General features: G+C 42.7%; 1 protein-coding gene across 5 annotated transcripts in view; it reads right to left on the reverse strand.

Moving 5' to 3' along the window:
- The window catches only part of rbms3 (RNA binding motif, single stranded interacting protein), a 1,261,622-nt gene that overhangs the window by 383,163 nt on the left and 850,550 nt on the right, over positions 1-27,909 (reverse strand). For all 5 annotated transcript variants that reach the window (XM_048556972.2, XM_048556941.2, XM_048556951.2 and 2 more), the window contains one exon: positions 10,091-10,149. In XM_048556972.2, the coding sequence (XP_048412929.1) occupies positions 10,091-10,149 (59 nt within the window). The remainder of the gene's footprint in view (positions 1-10,090; positions 10,150-27,909) is intronic.

Here is a 27,909-nt window from a genome sequence, read left to right on the forward strand (position 1 = left end):
GAGGATATAGACATACACACATGGAAGGTTTAATAACTGACCACATGGAGAGAAATATGAATTGTAAAACATAAAACCAGGAAAATTTCTGTCCCTTCTGAAAACTGGCGAAGGCTCAGTTAGAGGTTTTCAGGCTCAAAGTTTGTCTGGGTCCATTTTTGTGATTTATTTGCACTCAATCTAATGAAGAAAAGACTCATACTCACTCATCAATTAGAGTTATAGACATATACAGCACAGAAATAGGCCCTTCTGTCCAACTCATCTATGCTAACCAGGTATCCTATATAAAAATCTAGTCCCTTTTGCCAGCATTTGGCCTATATCCCACTAAACCCTTCCTATTCATGTACTCATCCAGATGTCTTTTAAATGCTATAACTGTACCAGCCTTCACCACCTCCTCTGGCAGCTCATTCCACACACGCACCATCTTCTGCATGAAAAAGTTGTCCCATAGGTCCCTTTTAAACCTTTCCCCTCTCATCTTATACCTATGGTCACTAGGTTTGGCCTCCCCCACCTTAGGGAAGAGAGCTTGTTGATTTACTTTATCTATGCCCCTGGGGATTTTATAAACCTCTATAAGGTCACCCCTCAATTTCTGATGCTGCAGGGAAAATAGCCCAGTCTATTCAGTCTCTCCCTATAGCTCAAACCCTTCAACCCTGGTAACATCCTTATACATCTTTTCAGAATGTCCTTTCTAACAGGGAGACCAGAATTGCACACAGTATTCTAACAGGGGCCTAACCAACGTCCTGTGTAGTTGCAACATGACCTCCCAACTCTTACACTTGATGCACTGACCTATAGAAGGCAAACACACCAAACTTCTTCACTGTTCTGTCTGCCTATGACTTCACTTTCAAGGAACTATGAACCTGCAGTCTAAGGTCCATGAATGTTATACTCAGACAGGCACACATTGGGGTAATGCATGAGAGGTTGGCATGTTTGAAATTAAGCTTCCAGTTCTTCAAGGATACTAGGCACTCTTAGACTAGCTACAGCCATTAGAAAAAATTGCTGCCATGTTGTCATTGATTTTATTTTCTTTAGTGTTTGGCTCAGGTAGTCACCAAGAACATGACAAACTGGGGTCACCAGAAGCTGACAACATTCTGGATCCTAAAGTCTACGAGTCAAAGATCTGCTCTTCAGGGCATCCAGTGGTGACAGGCAATTTAGTTTACCTTCTTGTCACAGGCTGGGTGTTGTGGGTGGACAAGGATTCGGAAGCAATGGTTAGGGCTGGCTTTCAGAGGCCACCACCCCCCTACCCAGCAGGAACATCATTAAGATTTCCAAGCTGGCAATCAAGCCACCTTTCTCCCCCATCCAGAAGACAGGTGATCAGGAAAGTGGCAAGTTGAGGCCCTGAAGTGGCCATTCATTGGTCATTTAAGGGCATTAATTGCTGGTGAATTGGGAAAGGTACCAACGGGCCTTCTCATGCAGCACTTAATTGCTGGGATGGTGACTTTCTCTCTGCGACAACTGCCTCCAATATTCCAATCTCCCCAACCCCGCACGGCCCGTTTCTATCTCCTTCCCAAAATCCACAAACCTGCCTGCCCTGGTCGACCCATCGTCTCAGCCTGCTCCTGCCCCACCGAACTCATCTCCACCTATTTGGACTCCATTTTCTCCCCTTTGGTCCAGGAACTCCCCACCTACGTCCGTGACACCACCCACGCCCTCCACCTCCTCCAGGACTTCCAATTCCTTGGCCCCCAACACCTCACATTCACCATGGACATCCAGTCCCTGTACACCTGCATTCCGCATGCAGATGGCCTCAAGGCCCTCTGCTTCTTCCTGTCCCGCAGGCCCGACCAGGCCCCCTCCACCGACACGCTCATCAGCCTAGCCAAACTCGCCCTCACCCTCAACAACTTCTCTTTTGACTCCTCCCACTTCCTACAGACTAAGGGGGTGGCCATGGGCACCCGCATGGGCCCCAGCTATGCCTGCCTCTTTGTAGGTTACGTGGAACAGTCCCTCTTCCGCACCTACACAGGCCCCAAACCCCACCTCTTCCTCCGGTACATTGATGACTGTATCGGCGCCGCCTCTTGCTCCCCAGAGGAGCTCGAACAGTTCATCCACTTCACCAACACCTTCCACCCCAACCTTCAGTTCACCTGGGCCATCTCCAGCACATCCCTCACCTTCCTGGACCTCTCAGTCTCCATCTCAGGCAACCAGCTTGTAACTGATGTCCATTTCAAGCCCACCGACTCCCACAGCTACCTAGTATACACCTCCTCCCACCCACCCTCCTGCAAAAATTCCATCCCCTATTCCCAATTCCTCCGCCTCCGCCGCATCTGCTCCCACGAAAAGACATTCCACTCCCGCACATCCCAGATGTCCAAGTTCTTCAAGAACCGCAACTTTCCCCCCACAGTGATCGAGAACGCCCTTGACCGCGTCTCCCGCATTTCCCGCGACACATCCCTCACACCCCGCCCCCGCCACAACCGCCCCAAGAGGATCCCCCTCGTTCTCACACACCACCCTACCAACCTCCGGATACAACGCATTATCCTCCGACACTTCCGCCATTTACAATCCGACCCCACCACCCAAGACATTTTTCCATCCCCTCCCCTGTCTGCTTTCCAGAGAGACCACTCTCTCCGTGACTCCCTTGTTCGCTCCACACTGCCCTCCAACCCCACCACACCCGGCACCTTCCCCTGCAACCGCAGGAAATGCTACACTTGTCCCCACACCTCCTCCCTCACCCCCATCCCAGGCCCCAAGATGACATTCCACATTAAGCAGAGGTTCACCTGCACATCTGCCAATGTGGTATACTGCATCCACTGTACCCGATGCGGCTTCCTCTACATTGGGGAAACCAAGCGGAGGCTTGGGGACCGCTTTGCAGAACACCTCCGCTCAGATCGCAACAAACAACTGCACCTCCCAGTCGCAAACCACTTCCACTCCCCCTCCCATTCTCTTGATGACATGTCCATCATGGGCCTCCTGCACTGCCACAATGATGCCACCCGAAGGTTGCAGGAACAGCAACTCATATTCCGCCTGGGAACCCTGCAGCCATATGGTATCAATGTGGACTTCACCAGTTTCAAAATCTCCCCTTCCCCTACTGCATCCCTCAACCAGCCCAGTTCATCCCCTCCCCCCACTGCACCACACAACCAGCCCAGCTCTTCCCCCCCACCCACTGCATCCCAAAACCAGTCCAACCTGTCTCTGCCTCCCTAACCGGTTCTTCCTCTCACCCATCCCTTCCTCCCACACCAAGCCGCACCCCCCGCTACCTACTAACCTCATCCCACCTCCTTGACCTGTCCGTCTTCCCTGGACTGACCTATCCCCTCCCTACCTCCCCACCTACACTCTCTCCACCTATCTTCTTTACTCTCCATCTTCGGTCCGCCTCCCCCTCTCTCCCTATTTATTCCAGTTCCCTCCCCCCATCCCCCTCTCTGATGAAGGGTCTAGGCCCGAAACGTCAGCTTTTGTGCTCCTGAGATGCTGCTTGGCCTGCTGTGTTCATCCAGCCTCACATTTTATTATCTTGGAATCTCCAGCATCTGCAGTTCCCATTATCTCTGCCTCCAATATTCCGCCTTCTTGACAGCTCCAGGAAGACAAAAAATTCCATCTATACGTGCAGCCCTTCTTCCTCATTTCACTTGTAGCCTTATTTAAGAATTGCAAAATGCAGTTTGCAAGAAAGAACCTGTTCCGTTTCAGTGAAGTGCTAGTATTGATGCTCTCTCGTTCTATTGCAAACAATTAATAAAAATGTAAAGAAGGAACATACGGCATTCTCCCTATGGACCAGAACAATTGCTTTCAGCTTAACATTCAGAAAGAACTACAGACAACACCTACTGACTAAACAATTTTATGCTGTCTCTCAGATCGAAATGCTCTATATAGATGTAAATAACACATTAAAAGTATCCGTTAAGTTTCACATTGGTATTTGCTGGGTTTTATTGTACATAAATTGACTGTCACATTTCCTAACGTTGCAACAATGAGCACACTTCAAAAGTACTTAATGGATTGGAAAGTCCTTTGAAGTGGGTTGACATTGTGAAATGCAGCATATGTGTAAAATTGTGCCTTTCTGTAAGAAAACGTCAGAGAATAAAGTTTGACAATTATACATCATAATCATAAAGTTAGGGAACAACATTGAAACATTAAACGTTTTGGTCTCCGTAATGTTGGAAGTTGAACACTATTTTTTCCTGAGTGTGACCGTAAAACTTCTATAATTTGAATCTAATTCGATGCCAAAACGGCCTTTTCTGATTACTTTCAAAAACTGTTTGTGTTTTAAAGAGTGTAATATTTGTGGAACAACAGAATGAAATGCTGAATTCAATGTCAAATTTAAAGACATCTGCATGGAGAATTTCAGTCTTCATTGGATCATCACCAAGACCTATAGAAGTGCAATGCTTCTAGGCCTCTGTAGCCTGACGGTTTTCCAACCAAATAGGAAATATATGTGAGTAAATGAAAACAGCTGCACTGCGAAGGTAGAAATAAATTTATCATTTACATCTCCAGCCCTTTCAAATATCTTTGTAACAGTAAAATGTGGTAACAAGGTAAGTTATCATACAAGTGACTTTTTTACAAGGATAAACCACTTGCCAGTCATAAGTCTCCCAACAGCATTTAATCATAAAAATGTAACTGTTTTTTGCACTTTAAATTGCTAACACATTATAATGTGTAGCTGTTCTAGCTCAGTCTGCTGTGCAAGGACACTCAGTGTCACCTTCTGGTTTAATGATGTGATGCATAAGCAGAAGCAAACAAGCAATACAGAAAACTCACAACAGACTAAACAATGCACAAAGAAAGCAAATCAACAATTTCTACACATAAGAAACACAGTGAGTCTGCTTCATTACACCATCCTATCCAAAGTGTGAAATATTGCTGACAAACCATTTCAATTTTATTATCCTTTCAGCCCTGATTCCCAACTTGGTTAAAATATTTCTATTAACGTATCAAAATAGTGAGTGACTGCAACATTCAAACAGAACTGTTATCTCCAGGTTGTATGAGGACGCACAGACTGTGTTTTATAAAAATATAAATGCCTCAATATTGTGACAATTTGCCGCAGTCTTCCTCTCCCCTCCCAAAACATTTATAAATGCCAGTAATCTTTCTCATTTACAATCAAGTTACTACCTCAGACTTTCTCTGAAAGCTCAAAGATCACTTAACTAGACAATGAAAGCCTCCAATGTCTTAGAAGGCAGACTTTGGTCCAAAGAGGCTGAGGCAGCTGCTCCATGAACCAAACAGAACTGTAAGTGAATCTTTCCTTCAGTAAAACCATGTGTAAACTATTTAGATTTTCCCTCATAAGCCAGTACTGATGTTTTCAATATCTCTTCACCATTTCCAAACCAAAGAGCAATAAACTCACCACTGAATGAAGTGTGCCATTCTCCAACCTGCTGAGAGTTCATTTAATTGTCGATAAATGCGGGACCCCAATGCCTGAAAGAGATTTGTTCCACCCAAACTGAAGGGTTTGCATGAAGGAGATTTAACACTGGGTCCTTACTTGATTAGTCTGCAGCAACCACAAGTCACCTGGCAAAAGCTGTAAGCATTTCCACTTTCCTCGTAAAGACTACCAATGTTGACCACCCCTCACTTGATGAAGTACTTAACCCTAAAGCTCGCCCCACTTTCTTTTCCATTGCAATTGGATGTAATTCAAGTGCGATCCTTCCCTTCCACACAGGTAAAAAAGACTCCATGTCCCTAAATCACTCATCCTGCTCACACATAGCAGCATCCCCTCCATGGAATTGGATAAATGCCTTGTTGCAGTGCCAATTCACACACCCAATGTGAAGAAGACTAACATTAGCCTGTTGCATCTGCCATCCTGCATTCTCCACTCTTCTTCCTTCCTGTTGTAGTTTTTCCTGAGACTTTGCCTGGCCCCTTATTGACATCTTCTGAATTGATTCCTTGTGTGTATTGTTCAAGAATCAGCACAGACCACATATTTACAATGGGACTAGACCAACCCCGGCAACCTGATTTTTAATGGAGACTCATCGCCATGATATGGTTTTGTATTACAGAAGCCAATTGAATGGAGATCAGTTCTATTTAATGAATCAGAGAGGAATCTCCATAAACCAGTTGTCACTTGTACCTGGCTATGGGCGGAGAGAAGAAACAACAGTGTACAAACATCGTAACCCTGAAGGATGGGTTGGTTGGATAATTTTAAAAGAAAACTAAATTTTCAAACCGAATCCGTACCAGCCCACTTCATTTCCACTTTCAGGAGGCAGGTTGGTCACATAGCCCTTTTAAGGAGGTTACCCTATCTCCATTTTAATTAAATTTTTAATTCCAACACATGGAGGCCAGGATCCTGAGCAGACACAAGGTAAATCCCTTTGCCGAATTCCTGTGTTACTGGGTCAGGAGAAGGAGGAATGTTTCCCCAAGGCCCAACAAATTAATCTCCAAACAATCAGCAGACCCTCAGTCCAAAATTCCCCTCCCCCGTTGTAATTTACAGCGGCACGGTGGCTCAGTGGTTAGCACTGCAGCCTCACAGCACCAGGGACCCGGGTTCAATACCAGCCTCGGGCAACTGTCTGTGTGGAGTTTGCACATTCTCCCCGTGTCTGCGTGGGTTTCCTCCAGGTGCTCCGGCTTCCTCCCACAGGCCAAAGATGTGCAGGCTAGGTGGATCGGCCATGCTAAATTGCCCATAGTGTTCAGGGGTGCGTGGGTCAGAGGGGGATGGGGATGGGTCTGGGTGGGATGCATCAAGGGGCAGTGTGGAATTGTTGGGCCGAAGGGCCTGTTTCCACACTGTAAGGAATCTAATCTAATCCTATCTAAATACTCCAGCTTCCCAATGACATCAGGCTTACCCAATATGCACCCTCTTGTGGCTTTCCGGGTCAACACGCAGTCAACCCGTCAATCTAAATGCCTGGCTGATGGACAAGAAAACCTGCTGTAAGCATTGAAAAGACATCCTGCAGCGCAGCTGGAGGACCTTCACTTCTAGGCTTCTGTCCGACAAATATTCCAGCCACTCTCTTCCATTCCCTAAATTAAGACTGGGACCAATATGTCACAGTAACCATTTAAATCAGAGCAGGTTTTAATGCCATTGATCCTTACATAACTTGGGAACTGTGACACACCAAATACAGTATGAGATAGTAGGAACTGCCAATGCCATCCAACTGACCGACCCCCATCCCAACTCCCGACCTAACTCCCCTTTACTGGTTCCATCCCCGCCTCCTTGACCTGTCTGTCTTCTCTCGACCTAACTGCTCCTTTATCCACCTTCGATCATTGCCTCCCCCTCTCCCTACTTATTTTAGAGACCCCTTCCCCTTCCCCATTTCTGAAGAGGGGCCCAGACATGAAATGTCAGCCTTCCTGCTCCTCTGATGCTGCCTGGTCTGCTGTGTGCACCCAGCTCTATGTCTTGGTATCCCAAATACAACATTTTCTTTTTGAGCATACTATCATATAATCCATTTGCCATGCAATGTGAAAATTGGAAACATCGCAAAGAGAAAATGTAAAAAGTAAATTTGCCACAATCGTGGCAAAGTTTGTAAATTAAAATAAAAGGAATTAATTTGACTTAATTTGATTTAAAGTAAAGATTTAAAGCTTTGACTTAAAGTTTACCTGTAAAAGAAGTACAGAAATAATTTTGTAATTTACACATGATGCCAAGTTGGTAGACTAACTGAAGGGCATGCCTGTGGGTGCTGCAACAAAGTGGGTGATACAATTTAGTTGGCTATCTCCTAGTTTTAGTAGAACTGTGAATCTGTGAAAACACAGTGGTAAGAATTTAAAGTTTAGGAATCAGGAACCTACTTCAAAACAAACGCCAATGCCTGGTTGTAACAGAGGTGGGAAGATGGGCCAATGACCAACAACTGCAAATTTCATTGTTATTCTAACTTTATTTTAATTTAACTGTCATGGTTATGGTTAGCTGAGATTTCTGAGCCCTAACAGCAACATCCAAAGGCTGAGGGATTTAGGAGGTGAGTACACTTACAGCTATTTCCTAGATTTGGTGTTCTTGAGTGGGCCACTCCTGAGATCAGATATACTTGCTGCCTAACCTTTCTCAAACTTCATCTGCTCCCTAAGGTAAGCAATACCACCAGCTATGACTCCTGGGAATCAAACACTGCACTCCCCTCCCCTCCCACCCCCACCTCTGTCACTGTGGCACATTGGCGTCCAATCCTCCCATTTTGTTAAGGCCTCAGACCCAACCAGTCACCCTGGAACTCTAATCTAAATTTTCTGGGATCAGCGAGTTTTGAGAAGATTTGTAGCTCAGGTTGATGTTCTGGATGTGAGTTTGCTCGCTGAGCTGGAAGGTTATTTTTCAGACGTTTCGTCACCATTCTAGGTAACATCATCAGTGAGCCTCCGACAAAGCTCTGGGATCACTCTCCCTCCAACCAAACATCAGCCCACTGCTTCCGCTGCCCCCTCAGCGACCACTGCTTTCCCCCAGACCTTATCCAGAGTCTCCACCTACCCAACCCCCAGCAAAGCCCATGGAAAGAAACCAATCTCTGATGTGACACGCAGACAGTACAGTCTGTGTGGGGCGGGATTTCCAAATTCCACATTCCACATGCCTTCTCGCTCTCCCCAACTGCCAGCAGCTCAGGTTAGTCTAAGATCAGGGCCTTTGTTTCCAGTGTTGGGGAGGAGTACAACAGGTGACAAATGTTTCTTTGCCATCTCCCAAAGTCAAATGAACGTGGGAAGATGTATGTGTAGAGCGGTATGCCAATCTGGGATTGTCCAATTTCCCGATGGCATGAGCAGGCCTCTGATCACATCACAATCTGTCAGTACCTGGGTAAAAAAACACTTTCAATAAAAACTACAGGGTCAAAAGCTTCACTTGAAATAAGGAAGAGTTTGAAACATTTTGGAAGCTTCCAAATTAAGAACAGATGCATTGATAGGATTAGACAGAAACACCCTACAACATCACACCAGCCAGTAAATCATTTTTAAGCATTATTTTTCCTTTAGGCAACAAGGTCTGTCCCAACCAATGCAGAACTACAGCCCATTAGTTTTCTGTCACTCAGGCAATGAGCTAGATTTACCGTGCAAATTTTATCTGGTTCATACTTTGTTACGAGGCCAGATAATTTTTCCTGGTCTCAATGTTAGTGGCAGTAAACAAAATATGTTTCTAGACAAGAAACAAGCATCTTCCAGTTTGAGAGAAAACAGTGTGCTTTCAGTTACACTAAGATTTAAACGTGAACTAATGAAACATCTAAGCATGTCTGGACTAGCTGTGCTCTCTTATTTTGACTGAAACCCGGCAACCTAATGCAGCTTCTGTACTATTCAAATGAGTGAGGCTTGGTGACAGATTGGTATGATTCACAAGCGAGGTTGGCTTCTTATTTTCAGGCACACAGTAACTGGATCAAGACTGTCGCTATTTGAAAGCGAGTTTGGCTGATTTTCAGCATCTGTTTTCCTGCAGGCAAATTTAGCTGATTCCAGCAAATGTGGTTCAGCTTTCAATACAATATCCGCCATTGTATTCACTGTACCTGTGCAAAATGTGACTTAACAACTGCTCTCGACAGACATTGTGATGCGGGATCTAAGTACAAGTCTGGGAAAAACGCATCCCAACCGAAACCAGTGAGGGTTCTGTGGAGCGAGGGGAGACTGAGACTGAGTTCTCCTCCTCCCCCATACCGCCACACATACATGTCAAACTTTCAATGTCAACTTTACAGCCATGCTATTTGATGTGAAGAATGTGCATCTACACAGTAGGAGAGATGGCAAGAAAAAGAATGGGCAACTGTCAAGACTCCCTCATAATAACTGTTACGCCCGATTTTTCATCTTTGTTGCAGAAAGGTTATTTAACAGGAAGGTCAAAAGGAAACAAAGGGAGGAAACTTTTAAAAATCCTTTTAAAAGAGTGTATCTCACTCTCAGGAGGAACAAAACAAATGCACAAAGTTGATACAACATGACACTTTATAAATACCTTTGCACTGGTTGGTGTTTTTGTCTAGGATGGCCTTTGTCGATACTATCTTTCCATATCTGAAAAAGATAAACACGAAAAGCTCAATTTTGCTCCAATTCACTTTAATTCTGGGGTGTTACAAGTTATATATGAGATATTGTTTAAGACAGTCCAGATATAACAACTTGCATTTATATTGCGCTGTTCATATGCTGCCACTTTATTGAAGTACAACTTTAAGAAAAGAGCATTTAGGAGGGGGTAAGCTGACAGACGTATTCTATTATAAAAAGTAACTTAAGGAATTAATTCCAAAATGTGGGACCTCGGAGCTGCATGTAGAATTATGAATGCTGTAGAGAAATGTCGAGAGGGAAGGGGTGAACAAGATGCCACAGCCATACTAATGGAGAATTCAGTAAGGAGATTTATAGCATCACAGAGTCCCTACAAGTGTGGAAGCAGGCCATTTGTCCATCGAATCCACATCAACCCTCCTGCTCAGATGCCCCTCACCCCTCTACCCTGTAACCCTGCACTTTCCATGGCTGATCCACTTAACCTACATGTCCCTGAAGACTAAGGGCAATTTAGCATGGCCAACCCACCTAAGCTGCATATCGTTTGACATCTGTAGCGCTGGCATCAAGATAGTTCAGCAGTGAGCTGATGGCAAAGTTGAATTTAGTGCTGGAGAGGATGCAGGCAATGAAAGTTTGGAAGAACTGTATTTCTAGAGGCTGGAGCTTAAGGAGACAGACAGCGCAGCATTGAAATAGTCAGATGTGGAAAGGATAAGAGCAAAGCTGAAGTCTCAGCGGCAGACTTCTCATCTCAAGCCCAACACAGTTAAGATTCTGGGCGTGGGAAAAATAAATAGGGGATTTATCACTCTCCAGGATGCTATGAGATGCATTTGGTGATGACAAACAAGGCTTGGTCAAACAGGGTGAGGTTCTGCCAAAGCTACTTCCAGGGTTGTTATTTGACATAATTTCCATTGCCTGAAAAGAAAATTATTCCTCCCTGCATTCGTTGCCCAGCACCAGAATAGATCCTACATCTGAAAATCTGTGGCTCCATGGCCCTGCCATATAAGCAGGCCTCACTCAAGTTAGCAGTGTCAGGAAGAGGTGATCTTACTTAAATAGCGGTGAGGGTGCCCACATCCCCCAGGGATCTTCTAACCTGTAACACCCAGCAGACCGCAGAATGCAGCAAATGGGGGTGAGGGGGAAGCTTGCAATCCACTTCCCAGATACATGCTCAAATGGAAAACATGCCTGGAACTCAGCTGGGCTTTGCCATTTCTTTCACTTTCCCACTGGGCAATATTTTTGGTGTCAGTCAGAGCACCCAGCCCAATGATTCTCTACCAAGCCATGGGCAATTTCTGTCTGCGTATCCGCGTGCCTGCTCACGCCTCTTCATCATCTATTGTTTTTACATGGGGAAAGCAACGGTTAGAACAGCCATCATCCAACAATAGTTAGAACAGTTACTCAGGTTAGCCCAGACAGTAACCCCGAGTCAAATTCCAGTTGGATCTATTGCAGACATTGGTCAGAAAATGTGCAAAGCTATGTCAATGTTCCATTCCACCTCCAGCCACCCTTGTCCATACTGCATTAGCTGCCCTATAATGCAGGTCAACATTAGGGTCGCCTACAGTTTCTGTTTCAACTCCTTGATGATTTGTACAACACTTTTTTGCTTTCCTTTCAGCAATGTGTGTTTGATATCTTACCATACAACACTTTACGAGTGTGAGAAAGCACACCTTGAGTTAGGAATCTTTTTATATTTAGATTGGAAATTCCTAATTGAAATATAACTACCATTATCAAGTCTTCAAACTCTGCTGGTCGAACATAAATCGAAAATGAGTAACAGAGAATGACAGACTGAGTTTCAATATTACTTCCTCCCTGTGAAGAGAGTGTCCATATCTAAATGTATAAAAAGGCTATCTCTTCCAATACGTTGCCATGAGAATAAATTGCTTTTAAACAGCTCTTTAATGTGAAAATATCCTAAGAGGTTTCACAGGATACTGAATGATGGAACATGATGAGAAAAATGAGGAGGGCTGAGCAAAGCAGATGAGAGTGGTGCAAAGGAAATGCATGTACTGAACCCAAACAATATGCAACCTTATAACAATGACGTTTGTTATACAATGAGAATTCTTGTCAGTGAAATCTCTGCAGTAAGGAAATCAAAAACATTCAACCAACCCTCAATGTTTTATATCCTTCTTCAAACACTGGCAAGGTATCTTACTGAAGTTTTGACATCTTTTTCTAAAGTTGCCTTGCTTATGAAGGAAATAGATATGTGAAGCAGATACCCATTAACACCTCTGCAGAACATTGTGCCTTTGATGTGAGATCAAAACATTCCTACCTGCATCTCAAGAAGCAGGTTATGCTTCTGAGGCCCTGATTCTTCTTGGGATCAAAGATGGTATTAACAAGTTGAAAATATCTATCAACAAAATAGTTTTGCTTTGCACTTATCTGATACTGGCTTTCAAGTATCGTAACCTTTTTCTTAGAATTTTCCTTGTTTATGAGCCCCTCTGAGTTCCAGTTCAATGGATTCCAGTTATTGTTCTTCACTGAAATTACTACATTGGCACAATATTTAAAATATGCACTCATCAATGGAGAGACTGGAGCTATTTGCCACAACAGAAAGGTCCAATGTCTTATATCCACCCCCATTCCAAGAAATAGTGAAAACTGGTGGGAAATCAAAAGACCCCTATCATTGTTAGACAAAATAAATTTCTGATTCATCTCAGGGTACCCCATCAAGTGAAGATGTGACCCGCATTATCCATGATGAGGAGTGTTCCTTATGTATACACAAAAATGTTGATAGCTCAACTTTTCCAGACACTACATCATTCATTAACCTCAAGCTCGAAGCTAAAAATGAATTGTAAATTCTCTCAGGTACTGGGTGATCAAATATCAACGATAGATCCTGCACGATCATACCTCTGGAGTCTGTGAAAACTCTGTGTTGATATTCCTTTTAATACTGTCATAACAGGTGAAAAGTAAATTCTCTCACTTTTGGGGCAGCCAGGTATGAGGCAGAACCATAATAATGTTTCCAATCCGAACACAAGACACCCCTACGTGAACACAGTGGGTGTTCATGTGCGTACATGAGCATGTACATACACAGTGCTTGTGCTAATTCATTTTATTTCACTCTCTCGCAAAAGATTCTTTTCTTCAACTTAGATTTTGACAGCAAGGTTTCAGATAGTTGTGTACCGGCTGTTCAAAGTAGTCAATGCAGACATCAGCTACTGTCTCTCCCACCTTTAAATATGATCTTCCCCAGCCCTTACTAGAAGCTAAAGACTGGATTCAAATGTGAGCTGTATAGAATCCAAAGATCCTCTTCAAGAGCGAATATAGTATTAATAACAGCATTAATATCTGTCACTTCCTCCAATATGCTTCAGGTGACATACAATGAAATTCAGACAACATCTTGAATAAAGGGCAGGAAGTTCTACAATGAGCTACATTTTCAGAATTGCTTAAGCGTGCATACTAGTGCAACGTGCTTAAAATGAGGATTAGACATGAAAGTCACAAACATCTATCTGAGAAGTAAGTGTGTGTCAAATTCAAACTGTCACACTGGGCAACATCTTCTGGTTGTGCAGGCAGCAGCTGCAACTGCCAACGCAGGAGAGGGGTTCGGAATTCTGCAGCACTCAGAGAGGACAAAACGGGAAATAAAATCAGTAATATTTGCAAATGAATGTACTGGGTACGCGGGAATTGCATTTTGAAGGATATGTTTGTACCATTCACATACTTTACTGGTTTTTTGCTTTTGAGCAAGCAACTCTTCCTGATTCCCCAAAGCCTGTCCATCATCTAGAAGGCTCAAGTCAGGAGTGTGATGGAATACTTCCCACTGGCCTGGATGGATGCAGGAAACTTTATTATTATTGTGTAGGCACTCAAAAAGCCTGACACCATTCATGGCACGGCTGCCCACTTGATTGGCACGGCATCCACAAGCATTCACTTCCTCCACAACTAACTATCAGTCACAGCAGCATGTACCTTCTATCACATGCACTGCACAAATTCACCAAGACACCACAGACAGCACCTTCCAAACCCATGACCACATCCATCTAGAAGATCAAGGGTAGCAGATGCAACGGGACCATCACGATCCACAAGTTCCCCTCCAAGCCACTCACCATCCTGAGTTGGAAATATATTGTTGTCCTTTCGCTGACATTGGATCAAAATCCTGAAATTCCTACCCAAATGGCATTTTGAGTCAACCTACAGGAGGTGGGCTGTAGCAGTTTGGGAAGGCAGCTTCTCAAGGGCAACTAAGGATGGGCTGCAAATGCTGGCCCAGCCAGCAACAGCCACATCCCATAAATGAATAAAAATAATTTAATTAGACAGGGTGCTGTAAGAACAGAATGGTGCTACCTTCCTGCCTTCACTAGAATTACAATCTGAGCAGGAAGGCCCAAGCTCCGCCTTTCTGTCCCTTCTACTAACCGAAGCCCTTCAGTGCTCATTAATTGATTACTTATGCGTCTAGTCCTGCCTGGGCTTCCACCACCTCAGCCCCAGGATGAAAGAGTCAGTCCATAGGCCTGTTAATCACTGCACATGGGCTTTCACTTTCATGGGGTGGAAGTGAAGCATCACCTAAGTGTGTGTGTCCTTGATCTGCTTTGAGGTAAGACTACCCTCTCCCCTTCTTCTGGAGAAAGGCCTTCCTTAAAGCGGTTGATAGCTTTGTAATTGCAGCATTTGCAAACAGTCCCTGCCTTTACTTGCAGGCTGAGAAGTCAAGGATTTGAAGACACAGTGAGGGGTTGCCTTAAAGAGATCCAGGTACAGAATTAATGGGGCAAATAACCTTGATAGGGAGTGCCTCTGATGGGGTCAGAAAGATGAGAGAGGAAGTTTTCCTTCCTCTTGACTAAAACGAGCCCATGCAGCCAAAACTCCCAAGCTTCATGCACGATCTCGGCCTGTTTGCTATCATAATGAAACTGAGAAAGGGTGAAACGGAGACCCTTAGTGGCTATTAATTGGCTGTTTAAGGGTCTCACCAGGCCCAAGGGCTGCCCAATGCCTACCTCAATTTCCAAGTAACGAATACGCCACCCATTAGATTTTATGTGGTTTCCCTGCCTTCAAATCCACCAGCAGGGAACCATGAAATCCAGCCCCATGTATTTGTGAACTTCTGATAGAATCCATGCTCTGTGAGACAATCTCCTTTCTCGTTACCTTGGCATGTCTTCCTCTGCGATTTTGTTTGGAACAAACTGTAGTTGGTTAAGTCTCAAACACCGACAAAGCAGAGTACAGGAAGGAGATAGACAGCTCAGCAGCGTGGCATAAAGACAACAATCTCTCCTTCAATGTCAGCAAAACAAAAGAGCTGGTCATCCGCTTCAAGGAAGTGGAGTAAAAGACATGCCCCTGTCTATATCAATGGTGCTGAGGGGGAGGTGTTTCAGAGCTTTAAGTTCCTAAGTTCCTATCACCAAAGATCTATCCTGGTCTATCCATGTCAATGATACAGTCAAGAAAGCACATCAACACCTCTCCTTCTTCAGGAAGCTATGGAAACTAGGCATGTCCATAATGATTCTTGCCGATTTTTACAAATGCACCATACAATACATCCTATTCAGAAGCATCGCATCTTGGTATGGCAACCACACTGCCCAAGGCCGCAAGAAAGAACTGAGAGTTGTGAACGTAGCCCAGTCCATCACAAAAAAACCAACCTTTCTCCATTTCATCAGAGGACCCTCCCATGTTGTTTACACTTTCTTCCAAACTCTTCCACAAGGCATAAGATATAAAAGCTTGAAAGCGCGTGCTAACAGATTCAAGATCAGCTTTCTCTCCGCTGTTATCAGATTCACAAACAGACCTCTTGTGTATTAGAGTTGATCTTTCTCTGCACCTTCTCTGTAGCTGTAACACTATATTCTATTATCCTGATGTACTTGTGTAAGGTATCACTTGTGTGGATGGCATATAAAATAATACTTTTCACTGTACCCCAGTACGTGTGACAGTAATAAATCGTTAATCAAATCAAAGAACGCTATTTAAGAATTCTTGAAAACAGAGAAAACAGGAGCAAGAGTCGGCTATTCACCACCCTCAGCACATTATATCATTTGGTTAGACAATGAATCATCTAATAGCTCAATTCCACTTATTTATCAGTGATCCATATCCCACTACATCTTTACTTTTTCAAAAATCTAGCAATCCCAATCTTGGAAATTTCAATTTTTACTGCATCCAAAACCTTCTGGGGAAGATGATTTCAGATTTGCATTCTCTTTTGTATAGCACAGAACTTCTTAATATAAAATGCCAGACAAAATTTGATAAATGTTCCATCTAGGATTTATGATTAGCCTTTGCACTCGCACTTGCCTTTATGATTACCCTTTGCATTTGGTCACTCTTGCACTCTTGTTTTAATAACATTCGTATGTGGCTACCCAAATTTCATTTCCTGTCCACAGTTCCTTATCTCTCAAAACAAAGAAAATATTCTAATTCCCCTTTCTTGGACTGAACGTATGATGGTCCAGACTTCTTTGCATTGATACCTCAAGTTCTAGGGATTTCTTATTATGAGTCCTATTATTTTTGCCATTGCCTTTTTATTTACTTATACCAATTCCAACAAATTCCACCTTTTGACTTATTTCCAGGCTCCCTTATATCACAGAGATTTTGTCCTCCTTCTTCCCAGTAGATATTACATGCAAAGTGAAAATTTAATAAGTTCACAATTTATGCCGCATATATCTTTAATAGGCTTACTTACTTCCCCCATTATCACTAATTATGTTCAGGCATTACATTCTTCAGACACATAGCTTTCTGGGTTAATACTGTGTTATCAATCACATTGTGCTTGAACATAATTAGTTGGAACAAATGTCTACTGGATTCTTCAACATCAGTGTCTACGACCAGTTTCCCATGTAACAGGAGATACATGAGCATTGCCACATCAGGAAAAAACACATCCCTGGAAGCAAACCCACATCACCCAAAGCTTTTAGGTAATGCATAGCTTCTTAGCATTCACTTTCATCTGGGTTTCTGGTCTATTAGCAATTTGATTGCCAAAACAAAGGCCCGAAGAAATATCTTGCCTCAGGTTTTCCCACAGTTGTGCGTTTTTGTAATTTATTCAGGGGCATGGGCAACACTGGCTGGGAAAGCATCTATTGTCCGTTCCTAGTTTGGCTTAAATTAGTTCTTTCTTTTGTATGACGCTGTGACAATGACTACCGAAAGGCCCTGTAACTTACAGACATCACTTCAATTGTGCAAGTTCTCTGGAAAACCCGGGCCATTTATTTTAATGAGTATTTCGAGTAACATTATTAACTGATTGTTTTCAGTATCCCTAGCCAATCAAAATGGTACGTGTTGATGTTATTGGAGTATTAATTGTTACAATTAAGTTCATATTTCCTTGCCATAAATATAAGAGGCATTATGCATGAAAACAGCATCTGTCTTTGGCAGCAATTATTCGAAGGACCAACTTATCATGAATCAGCATAGATTAAAACTCTCAATCATTTGACCCAAAAGTGTGCTTGAAGTGTCTAGCATTTCAACAGTATGATATTACACTTCCCACATCAGTATGCTTATTGGCTTCCTTGAGCTGTTTCCAATTATACGTGCATCAGAGCAATGAGTCTTCAGCATTTGAACATGGTTTTACAGTGCTGCAACTCATTTAATTGGGGATCTCAAAATATTTCAAGAGAGAGAGGACTGTCACCCTGTCTATCTGCTTCTAGCCTCTGACACTGTTCCTCAAATACTATTGTAAAATGAGGAAGCTAGTACCAGAACTTTTCCAGCAGGCAGCACTACTTCAGGAAGAGGCACAGATTACTTCAATCTACTTGCAGCTTACATTGGCTGCTGGGAGTTGTTCAAAAATACACAGCAATAAATCACCAACCTCAGCTGGGCTGAGAGCTCACCCTACCAACATTATGGCTCTGTGCACCTTTCCCCCGATATGTGAACAGATCTTTATCAAGCAGAGTGATGACTGAAATTTTTCTGCAACTGTACAGTTATGACTGACATACAGGGTGACCAATTAAATCACCAAGAAAGATTCATCTCTGGCTTGCTAAGGAAGATGAGGATATCCCTTGTTTAAATGATGTACAGGTTAGGCGGACTGGCCATGCTAAACTGCCCGTAGTTTCCAGGGATGTGCAGGCTAAGTGGATTAGCCATGGGAAATGTGGAGTTACAAGGATAGGGTAGACGAGGTGAGTTTGGGTCGGATGCTCTTCAGAGGGTCGGTGTGGGCTCGATGTGTTGAATGGCCTGTTTAGACACTGTAGGAATTCTATGAAAACGAGTTTCTGATGAAGCAAAGAATAGTTGTGCCTGACAAACAACAAAACGTTGATTAAAATGGGAAAATAAAGAACATAGAAGTAAATTATCAATGGTATAGAAATCCAATCTTTAGAGTTTGGAATCAGGCCATTGAGTCCACACTGACCATCTGAACAGCATCTTATCCAGACCCACCCCATCCTTGTATTCCTTCATTTCCCATGGCCAATCCATCTAAACTGTACATTTTGGGCTGTGGGAGGAAACTGGAGCATCTGGAGGAAACCCACCCAGACATGGGAGAATGTGCAAACTCCACACAGACAGGCACCTGAGGCTAAAATCGAACCCGGGTCCCTGGTGCTGTGAGGCAGCAGTGCTAACCACTGAGCTGCCGTGCCACCTCCTAAATGTAATATTGTTCGTTAGAAAATTTGCAAGTTGAGAACATCTAGTTTATGGTTTGTGTCTTCTTAAAAGAACTTGAAATTAATGTTTGCAGTAGGTAATGGAATAAATGCAACAGAAGCACATTGAAGTCCATTACACTTAAAAATGGTGGGATCGTGTTGCTTTATGAGGTTTTTTACTTGAATCAGAATACAAGAGATTGTTTTGAGAGTTAAAATTAAATTGGCTTAAAGATGTTCAGTGCATGCTGAAAGGCTGTAAAAATGTTTATACACCATGAAATTAAAGAAGAAATTGTAAATGAAGGATATTTAACCATAATGTTTAGGTTAGCAATGGTGTAGTGCAGGTTACATTGTCATGGAGATCGATGGATCTTAACAAGGTTCTCTGGTTTCAACTTATCTGGGTCTACGTTTGTTGAGAATTAGGGATTGTAATTTGAAGCTGGAAGAGTGCTGTTTGCACATTGCAGGCAGCTATGATAGGAGAAGTTCCTCGAACTCATTGATTATTCAGGGTAGCTAAGTCTAAGGGTCAAAGAAACCCACAAGCGGTATTTCCTTGATCCAAGTGAGAAATATTGGAACGTGGAAAAGCCTCAGCTTTAGTGTCAGCTTAATGCAGCGAACTATTTGCAAACAAAACTCCTGAAATTCTGATCACAGGTAGATGTTAGAATGCAGTCTCAGGAATCCAGTGGAATGCATAATCCTGGGAAGATACCGAAGTACCTGTAACAGTGCAGCTATTGCAGCTGTCTATCACAGAGCAATACTTCAGAGAGTTTCAAGGTGAGTTACTTGAGAGTAATGGTTGGGAATTTTTTTCTAGAGGGGACAAAGTTTTAATGAGATCCGGTGACCACGTGTCATGATTGTCTAGGCTTTGATGAGAAACTATTGGGATCTGTTTTGATAGCATTTGCAACTTGATGTGCCCTGTGGGGTACTGGAACACCATTTGTTGTTACAAATATTTGCCTTGTATTAATTCTGACAGTTAGAGTATAAGTTGCACATATATGACATACACACAAATATGTACATATGTAGTGGAACGTAGTATAAGTTCTACTTTTATATATTAACATACTTTTTTCTCAAACCGTGGAATCTTGTAGCTTTACTCTAACTAAATATCTTGGATCACAAACTTCATTGACTTAAATAAAATGTTATTTTTCCCTGTCTAGATTTTTGATTTTCTCATACAGAACTGTAGTAAGTTTATAAAATGGACATAAATAAAGTAAATACTCTTCTGTTAAAGGCAGGAAGACCAGAGGTTATCATGGGGAGTGATGAAGTGGAAAATTATGCTCTCTTTCTCTGGTAAAAGATACATCGACATATCAAAAACTGAAGGTAATTGACAGGCTCAGTAGAGTAAGCAACTCAAAAGAGTCAAAGAAAACATATTGAAGACCTCAGCTCTCTCTGATGAAGGGTCTAGGCCCGAAACGTCAGCTTTTGTGCTCCTGAGATGCTGCTTGGCCTGCTGTGTTCATCCAGCCTCACATTTTATTATCTTGGAATTCTCCAGCATCTGCAGTTCCCATTATCTTTGAAGACCTCAAGACCTGATTGCCTATATTCTAGGGTTTGAAAGTTGTGGCTGCAGAGATATTGGATGTATTGATTTTGGAATGGTGCCAGCAGATAAGAACCGAGCAAATGTAACAGCTCTTCAAGAAAGGAGAAAGAGAGAAAACAAGGAAATTACAGGCCAGTTAGCCTGACACCTGCTGGTGGGAAAACTGCTAGAATCAAATCAGAAAGTTTTAATTATGCGGTTAGAAGATTAGAGTCTGATCAGAGAAATCCGAGATGGTTTTATGAAAGGCAAATTGACGAAATTATCAAGTATTTTTGGGAATGTGGCTAACAGGATAGATAAAGGGGAATCAGAAACATCTTCTGTTTTAATTTCAGACTTCCAGCATCACCACATTTTGCTTTTACTTTGGATTTAAGCACCCTGAGCTGGTAAAGAATTTGATTGCATTGAGACAGGAAAGCATTGCTGTTGATGCCCCTGTAATAAGACGCTGCTGGATGCATTTGCACGATCTATAAACATGCAGCCAGTTCAATCATTAATAATGCAATCTCAATCAATTCCTTATCTTCCAAAACTCCCTACCCATCTCAAACTTCATGACCATTACAGCTCTCAGTTGATCTCTCATTTCCAAACCCTGCTACTTGTGATCCTACCTGCCACTACACAACATCACTATCTTCTTGCTAAAATGCCCACTTGATTCCCCTCCACATTGTTTATCATCTCCCATGCTCGCTGTTCTGTCATTTACAGATCACACATTTTTTTGCATCAGCCCTGCAGTGAATAGGATAACTGTGACTGTGTAAGAATTAACTCAATTACAAAACTACCTTGACTGGAAATAGTTCAAAAAGCTGCATTAGTTCATATAGCACAGTGGATGTCACTCAATTTGCCTCACTAAATTAACTAGAGCAGACTCTGTTAAAAAAAATGCAATTCACACTTTTACCAAACATAGAATGTGAGATCACAACTGCATTAACTTCAGCACACAATACGATGCATTAAATTAAGCTTCTGCTCTCTAATTCACCAGGTAGGAATTTTCATCAGACTAGTTCAAAGGAGCTTTTCTCATCATGTTCCTTACTACTTAAGAAAAACAAATAAAAACTTCAAAACCAAAAAAAAACAAATTAGACAAGATTTATATAGAAAATCTGTTGGTGTTTTTGTTGAATAGATCACAGCTGTTATTCTTGTTGAATGCAACTCATTGGCCAGGCATCAGAACACATTTATGTCTTCTGCTACAGGATCAAACCTGACTTGGTGTAGTTCCTCTGTATATGCACACATAGTCGCCGAAACAAAAACAGTTGCTCAAGTTCCACATGTCATACGGGCAGTCAAGTTGGTTGTTGGGCAGCCCATCCTATTGCTTTGCTGAGCCATTCTATCTGCCTGCTTCGTATCAAGCATTTGGCAAACAGATTGTGTACAACAGCAAGGGAACGCAGCTCCGTAATTAAGAATTTGAAGAGACACACAACGCCCAGTTTGAAGAAATGGAAAGAAAAAAGTAACCTCAGAACAAACCAGATAGTTGGCTTCACAGAAAATGTTTACACAAACATATAGATGGTAGGTGGCGCCGACCCACTCTTTCTTAAGGAAAGGATCAAGTTTTCATTCATGGTGCTGTATTGGATATAATGACATATCTGAAAACTGTCTGTCATGTTATTCGCTAGGATTCAAATATTAGAAATAAAAACAAAATTATTTTTTGAGGATACTTCATGATTAAAAGGTGAATAATTTATAATCTGATTGAAAAGGTGCCATCCAGAGTTTAACGAGTAGATTAGTTAGTAACTGTACCACCTAATAATATGAACCACACAAGGCTAAAACGTCCCAAATTTAATTTTTAGCAGTGGACAACATAGCTGATCTCAATTTGGGTGTGGTTAGATGCTAACTTCAATCGCCTCAGGCTAAGGAGGGGAAATATCAAACTAAGTTTCTTGGCAATATTCATTGACCCCATTGGTAAGTGCTCCAACATATCCAGCTGCATTCCAGTTGTCTGGGGTCCCTCAAAGACTTGGACAGCATGTGAAGAATGTACTTTGGGACAGTGAGAATATCCAAGACAAGATTTCCACACTAGGTCTTCTGGAGAGTCAGTGCACAGTAGGAGGAAAAGCTTTATTTTATTGAAGAGATGATAATCTTTGAATAGACTGGGGAGTGTTTTTTTTTGCTAAGTGTCAGTTGGATGCAATTTTCTGGATGGATTTTTTGCCATGAGGCCAAGCAAGATTTCTCGGCATATCTTACCAAATCTGTCACGTTAATTCCTGCTCCATCTCAATGGTGTCTCTCTCATCTGGTTCTATCCGCATCTAATCACACACCACTCCTGGAGGAACTTTCCATTTACTGGATATCTGCTGGAAAACCAGCATCGCAGCTGTCTACGCCATCTCTGCAAGGCAATCATTATGCAGCTAGATAAGCTCTGGCACTGGCTAGCTGCCCTGCTCAGTGATGGGCACTGTAAAGATACTAGAGAACGGGAAGATGGCACACTGACTCTCCAACAGAGATGTGGTGAGCCTGGTGGACAGGGTGGGGGACATCTTCTTCCCAGAGGACCAGGAGAGCAGACCACAACACCAGACCGTGGCAGCCTGATCTGAGGTCACCACCCAGGTCAGCGCCATCTTTTTGGGGCAGGGGAATGGCTAAGCATTACAGCAAGATGGTCAATGACCATCCTGTTCCACCAGCATAAGTGCCACACTCTTCTCTCTGCCACTTCACACTCAAACTATCACTGTAACTGCGCCTATCTCCCATCCAGATTCATGTTCTGCTAATCTCACTTTTGACTGCAATGTCATACACAACACAGACACATGCACACACAAAAACGAACACACACACACACACACACACACACACACACACACACACAGCTAATGCCCATCATTTCTCCCCGGAGACGCCCTCATAGCCAGCTGTGAGCTGAAGTCACCAGGTACCCGCTCTGATGTCCATGCAGAGAATTTTCACCATTGCGTTTGTTCAGGGGTTTGTTAAGATATGAAGCTAAACATTAATGAGGTGAGTTTTGCCATTAATGAGGCTTTTAACAGGCTACAATCCTCCTTAATTGGGTATGTGAGTAGGAAGGGTTTAGAAGAATATGGGCCAGTTGCTGGCAAACGGGACTAGATTAATAAAATGTGAGGCTGGACGAACACAGCAGGCCAAGCAGCATCTCAGGAGCATGAGATGCTGCTTGGCCTGCTGTGTTCGTCCAGCCTCACATTTTATTATCTTGGAATCTCCAGCATCTGCAGTTCCCATTATCTCTGGGACGAGATTAATGTCTGGTTGGCATGAACAAGTTGGACGGAATGGTCTATTTCCGTGCTGCACTCTGAGACTCTATTAATTTGCAACTCACCACTGCAGAATGAGAAAATCATGCCACATGGCAGATCCATTAAAACTGCAGTGAGACACACCCAATATCAGGATAGGCCTCTCGGACACCTTGCGCGATTTTGTCATAAATGTCACCATAGCCCACATGGTTCGGGCCACCATAAGATTCCACCCATTAATTATTCTTTTTCATTGGCAAGAAGCATAAGATCACATTGAGGGGCATTTGTTTCTCAGGCTATATTGAGAGTACCCTTGTTATTATCACATAGGATTAATGATGGAGGTATGGTTTGTTTTTCTTCCATTTACTTGCCCATTAGTAATAACGTGCAATTTTTTCTCCATCACAATTAACCATACACTGCCTCTTTAAACAAGTAGATGTAAAATACAGCGTAGAATCTGGAATGACTATAATCTGTAATCAAGTTCAAGTAACTTAATTACTGATGGAATTTGCAAAAATATTTTGGTTGAGCTGTTGCCAAGGATTCGCCTTGAACAAAAACAAAAAAAGTTGCACAGCCTAATCACAATTGAGTCCACTTACAAGAAAACGTAAATTAGTATGTGTTACGTGAAAAAAACTGTTTTCTTAAATCAGTCCTGTTTTCTTGCTTTAATTTTGATTCATGAATTAAACTGCATTACACTCAAAAATAACAGATCTGAATCATAGAATCCCGACAATGTGGAAACGGGCCATTTGGCCCATCAAGTCCCTTGATTTGACCTTCCGAAGAGCATCCCAACCAGATCCCACATTCTCCCTCTCCCAATTCCTCTAACCCCACATTTCCCACAGCTAATCCAGCTTGCCTGCACATCACCGGACACTACAGGCAATTCAGCATGTCCAATCCACCCCATCTGCACATCTCTGGATTGGCGAAAGAAGCCAGAGCACCTGGTGGAAACCCACGCAGATACAGGGAGAACATGCAAACTCCACACCGACAATCACCCAACACTGGAGTCAAACTCAGGTGCTGTGAGGCATCAGTGCTAACTACTGAGTCACCATGTCACCCTAAATCAGACAGTACATAATCCATTATTACTGCACTAAATATGATAAAACAAAGTTATAAATAGTGGCCGTTTCACACAAAAACGTTGGAAGCTACATTTACTCCTTACATTGCTAATTGATCTCCTGTGGCATTTTGCACAGTGAATGCTGTTCAGGTGAAACAGGCTGTGCAGATAGTACTCAGTCCCCTGTTCAGGGCAGACTACTCCCTGCAGTTGAAGCATCCAATATATTATCAAGATAATACCACATGTGTCATGCCATCAATAGTAAGAATGGGACTACTGTTATTGTTCTTTTCCCAGTCCAAAGAGCATCACAGAGCTCCTGACAAACTGGCAATGGCATCAATAGGATGAACAACAGAAGACTTCAGCTTCAAAGCAAAAGCCAAGCTGCTGCTGGCTGATAAATGGATGCACAACTAAAATGCACTGTTCAGAAATACACTAATTTAATAATCAATGGTTCATAGAGAGCACAAAGCAGCAAGGAGTACTGTAAATATTTTAAAGTGGATATTGAAAATACAAGTGTGTTTTTGGAGACATGGGAGAGAGAAGAGTCTCATGCTTCTGTAGCTCAATAATTGCAAAGTCATTCCTCTTGACCTTCTAATTAGACCCACTTAAACATTCCTAACAGTCTGTCCACACAATGAACCACAAAGTAGCCTCTATGTGTCCCCTAATGGTCCTCTAATGTGAATCTCAAAAGCTTCCAAGGAATGAGGCTGATGTTCACAAATTAAGATAAGCTCCTAAAACTGTAGGTTAGGAGACAAATTGATGACAATTTAATTAATCCAAGTAGATTTTTAAGTTCCCATGTTTCATGGTCTTATGATTGCAACCCACTTTTGAGAATTTTCCAATAATTGTCATTCAGTTCATTAAAGTGATCATTTATTATGGCTTTTGATGAAAACAGAAAGGTGTCTGCTGACACAGATGACATGGAAAATATTGCAGGCATGTAACTGATTGAAAAAGACAACATGTATTTATTGAGACCTTCCATAATTGCTGGGCATCTCGAAGAACTTCACAACCAATGAAGTATCTTTGGGATTGTTGTAATTTTGGAAATAGAGTCATAGAGATATACAGCATGGAAACAAGCCCTTTGGTCCAACTCGTCCGTGCCATCCAAGTATCCTATATGAATCTAGTTCCATTTGCCACTGTTTGGACTATACCCCTCTAAACGCTTCATACTCATATATCCATCCAAATGCCTTTTGAATGCTACAATTGTACCAGGGCTCCACCACTTCTCCTGCCAGCTCATTCCACACATGCACCACCCTCTGCAAGAAGAAGTTGCCCATTAGGTTCCTTTTATATCTTTCCCTTCTCACCATAAATGTATGACCTCTAGTTTTGGACTCCACCATTACAGGCGAAAGACCTTGCCTATTTACCCGATCCAACTCCCTCATGATTTTATAAACCTCTTCACTCAGCCTCAAAGGCTCCAGGGAAAATAGCCCCAGCCTATTCAGCCTCTCCCAAAGCTCAAACCCTCCAATCCTGACAACATCATTGTAAAATCTTTTCTAAACCCTTTCTAGCTTCACAACATCCTTTCTATGCAGGGAGACCAGAAATGCATGCAGTATTACAGAAATGACTTAACCAATGTCCTGCAGAGCCGCAACCTGACCTCCCAACGCCTACATTCAATGCGCTGACCAATAAAGGCAAGCAAACCAAATGCCACCTTCACTATCCTATCTACCTGCGACTCCACTTTTAAGGAACTATGTACTTGCACCCCAGGGTCTCTTTGTTCAGCAGCACACCCTACAACCTTACCATTAGGTGTCTAAGTTCTGCCCTGATATGCCTTTCCAAAATGCAGCACCTCATACTTATCTAAATTAAACTCCATCTGCCAATCCCCAGCCCTTCAGCCCATCTGATCATTGTACTCCGGAGGTAAGCTTTTCCTCTGTCCCCTACACCTCCAATTTAGTGTCAGCTGCAAACTTACTAACTATACCTCCCATGTTCATCCCCAAATCATTTATATTATTGACAAAAAGCTGTGGACCCAGCACCTATCCTTGCGACACACTGCTGGTCACAGGCCTCCACTCCAAAAAGCAATCCTCTACCACCACCCTCTGTCTTCTACCTTTTCACCAGTTCTGTATCCAAATGGCTAGTTCTGCCTCTATTCCATGTGATCTAACCTTGCTAACCAGTCTACCATGAGGAACCTTGTCAAAAGCCCTACAGAAGTCCATACAGTTCACCATCGCCACTGTGCCCTCATCAGTCCCCTTTGCTGCTTCTTCAAAAAACTCAATCAAGTTTGTGATACATGATTTCCCATGCACAAAGCCATGTTGCTTATCCCTAATCAGTCCTTGCCTTTCCAAATATATGCTGTTGCCTAAAAAACTCCCACAATTAGGAAATTGGTAATGACCAGATATTCTGTTATTGCGATTGCTCTATGTGATGGTTAAAATAGTTTCTGTTGTAACTGTTTTGATTTTACACAAGACTGCTGAGATGACATGATTATGGAAAACCACAGTACACAAAAGGCAGCAGTGCACAAAGGCATTTCTTCAAACAATGGTGTTGGTTGGGAAGAAATAATGTCCAGGTCATGAGAAATGACTGCCCTGCTCTTCACTGGATCTTTGATGTGAACCCGTGCATTTAGATCGGGCCTTAGTTTAAGGTCTCAATTAAAAGCTGGCACTTTGGTCATGCACAATCCTTTAGTTCTGAACCATACTGTCAGCCTTAACTTTTGTACTCATTTCCTGCAGTAGAATCAGGTGACTCAAATCTGAGAGTCTTCAAAGGGAAATCTCTTATTCTTAAACTGCATGCCCTGTTTCTAGCCTCCCCAACAACCAAGAAATGTCCTCCCAGTATGTGATGGTCATGGTTAGGGCCCAGGATAGGATGGTGGTGAAAAGAAGCCATCTCAGAAATGCATTGTGGAAAGCTGCATCATCA

The sequence above is a fragment of the Stegostoma tigrinum genome, chromosome 2 (assembly GCF_030684315.1).
Source record: "Stegostoma tigrinum isolate sSteTig4 chromosome 2, sSteTig4.hap1, whole genome shotgun sequence".
Lineage (NCBI taxonomy): Eukaryota > Metazoa > Chordata > Chondrichthyes > Orectolobiformes > Stegostomatidae > Stegostoma > Stegostoma tigrinum.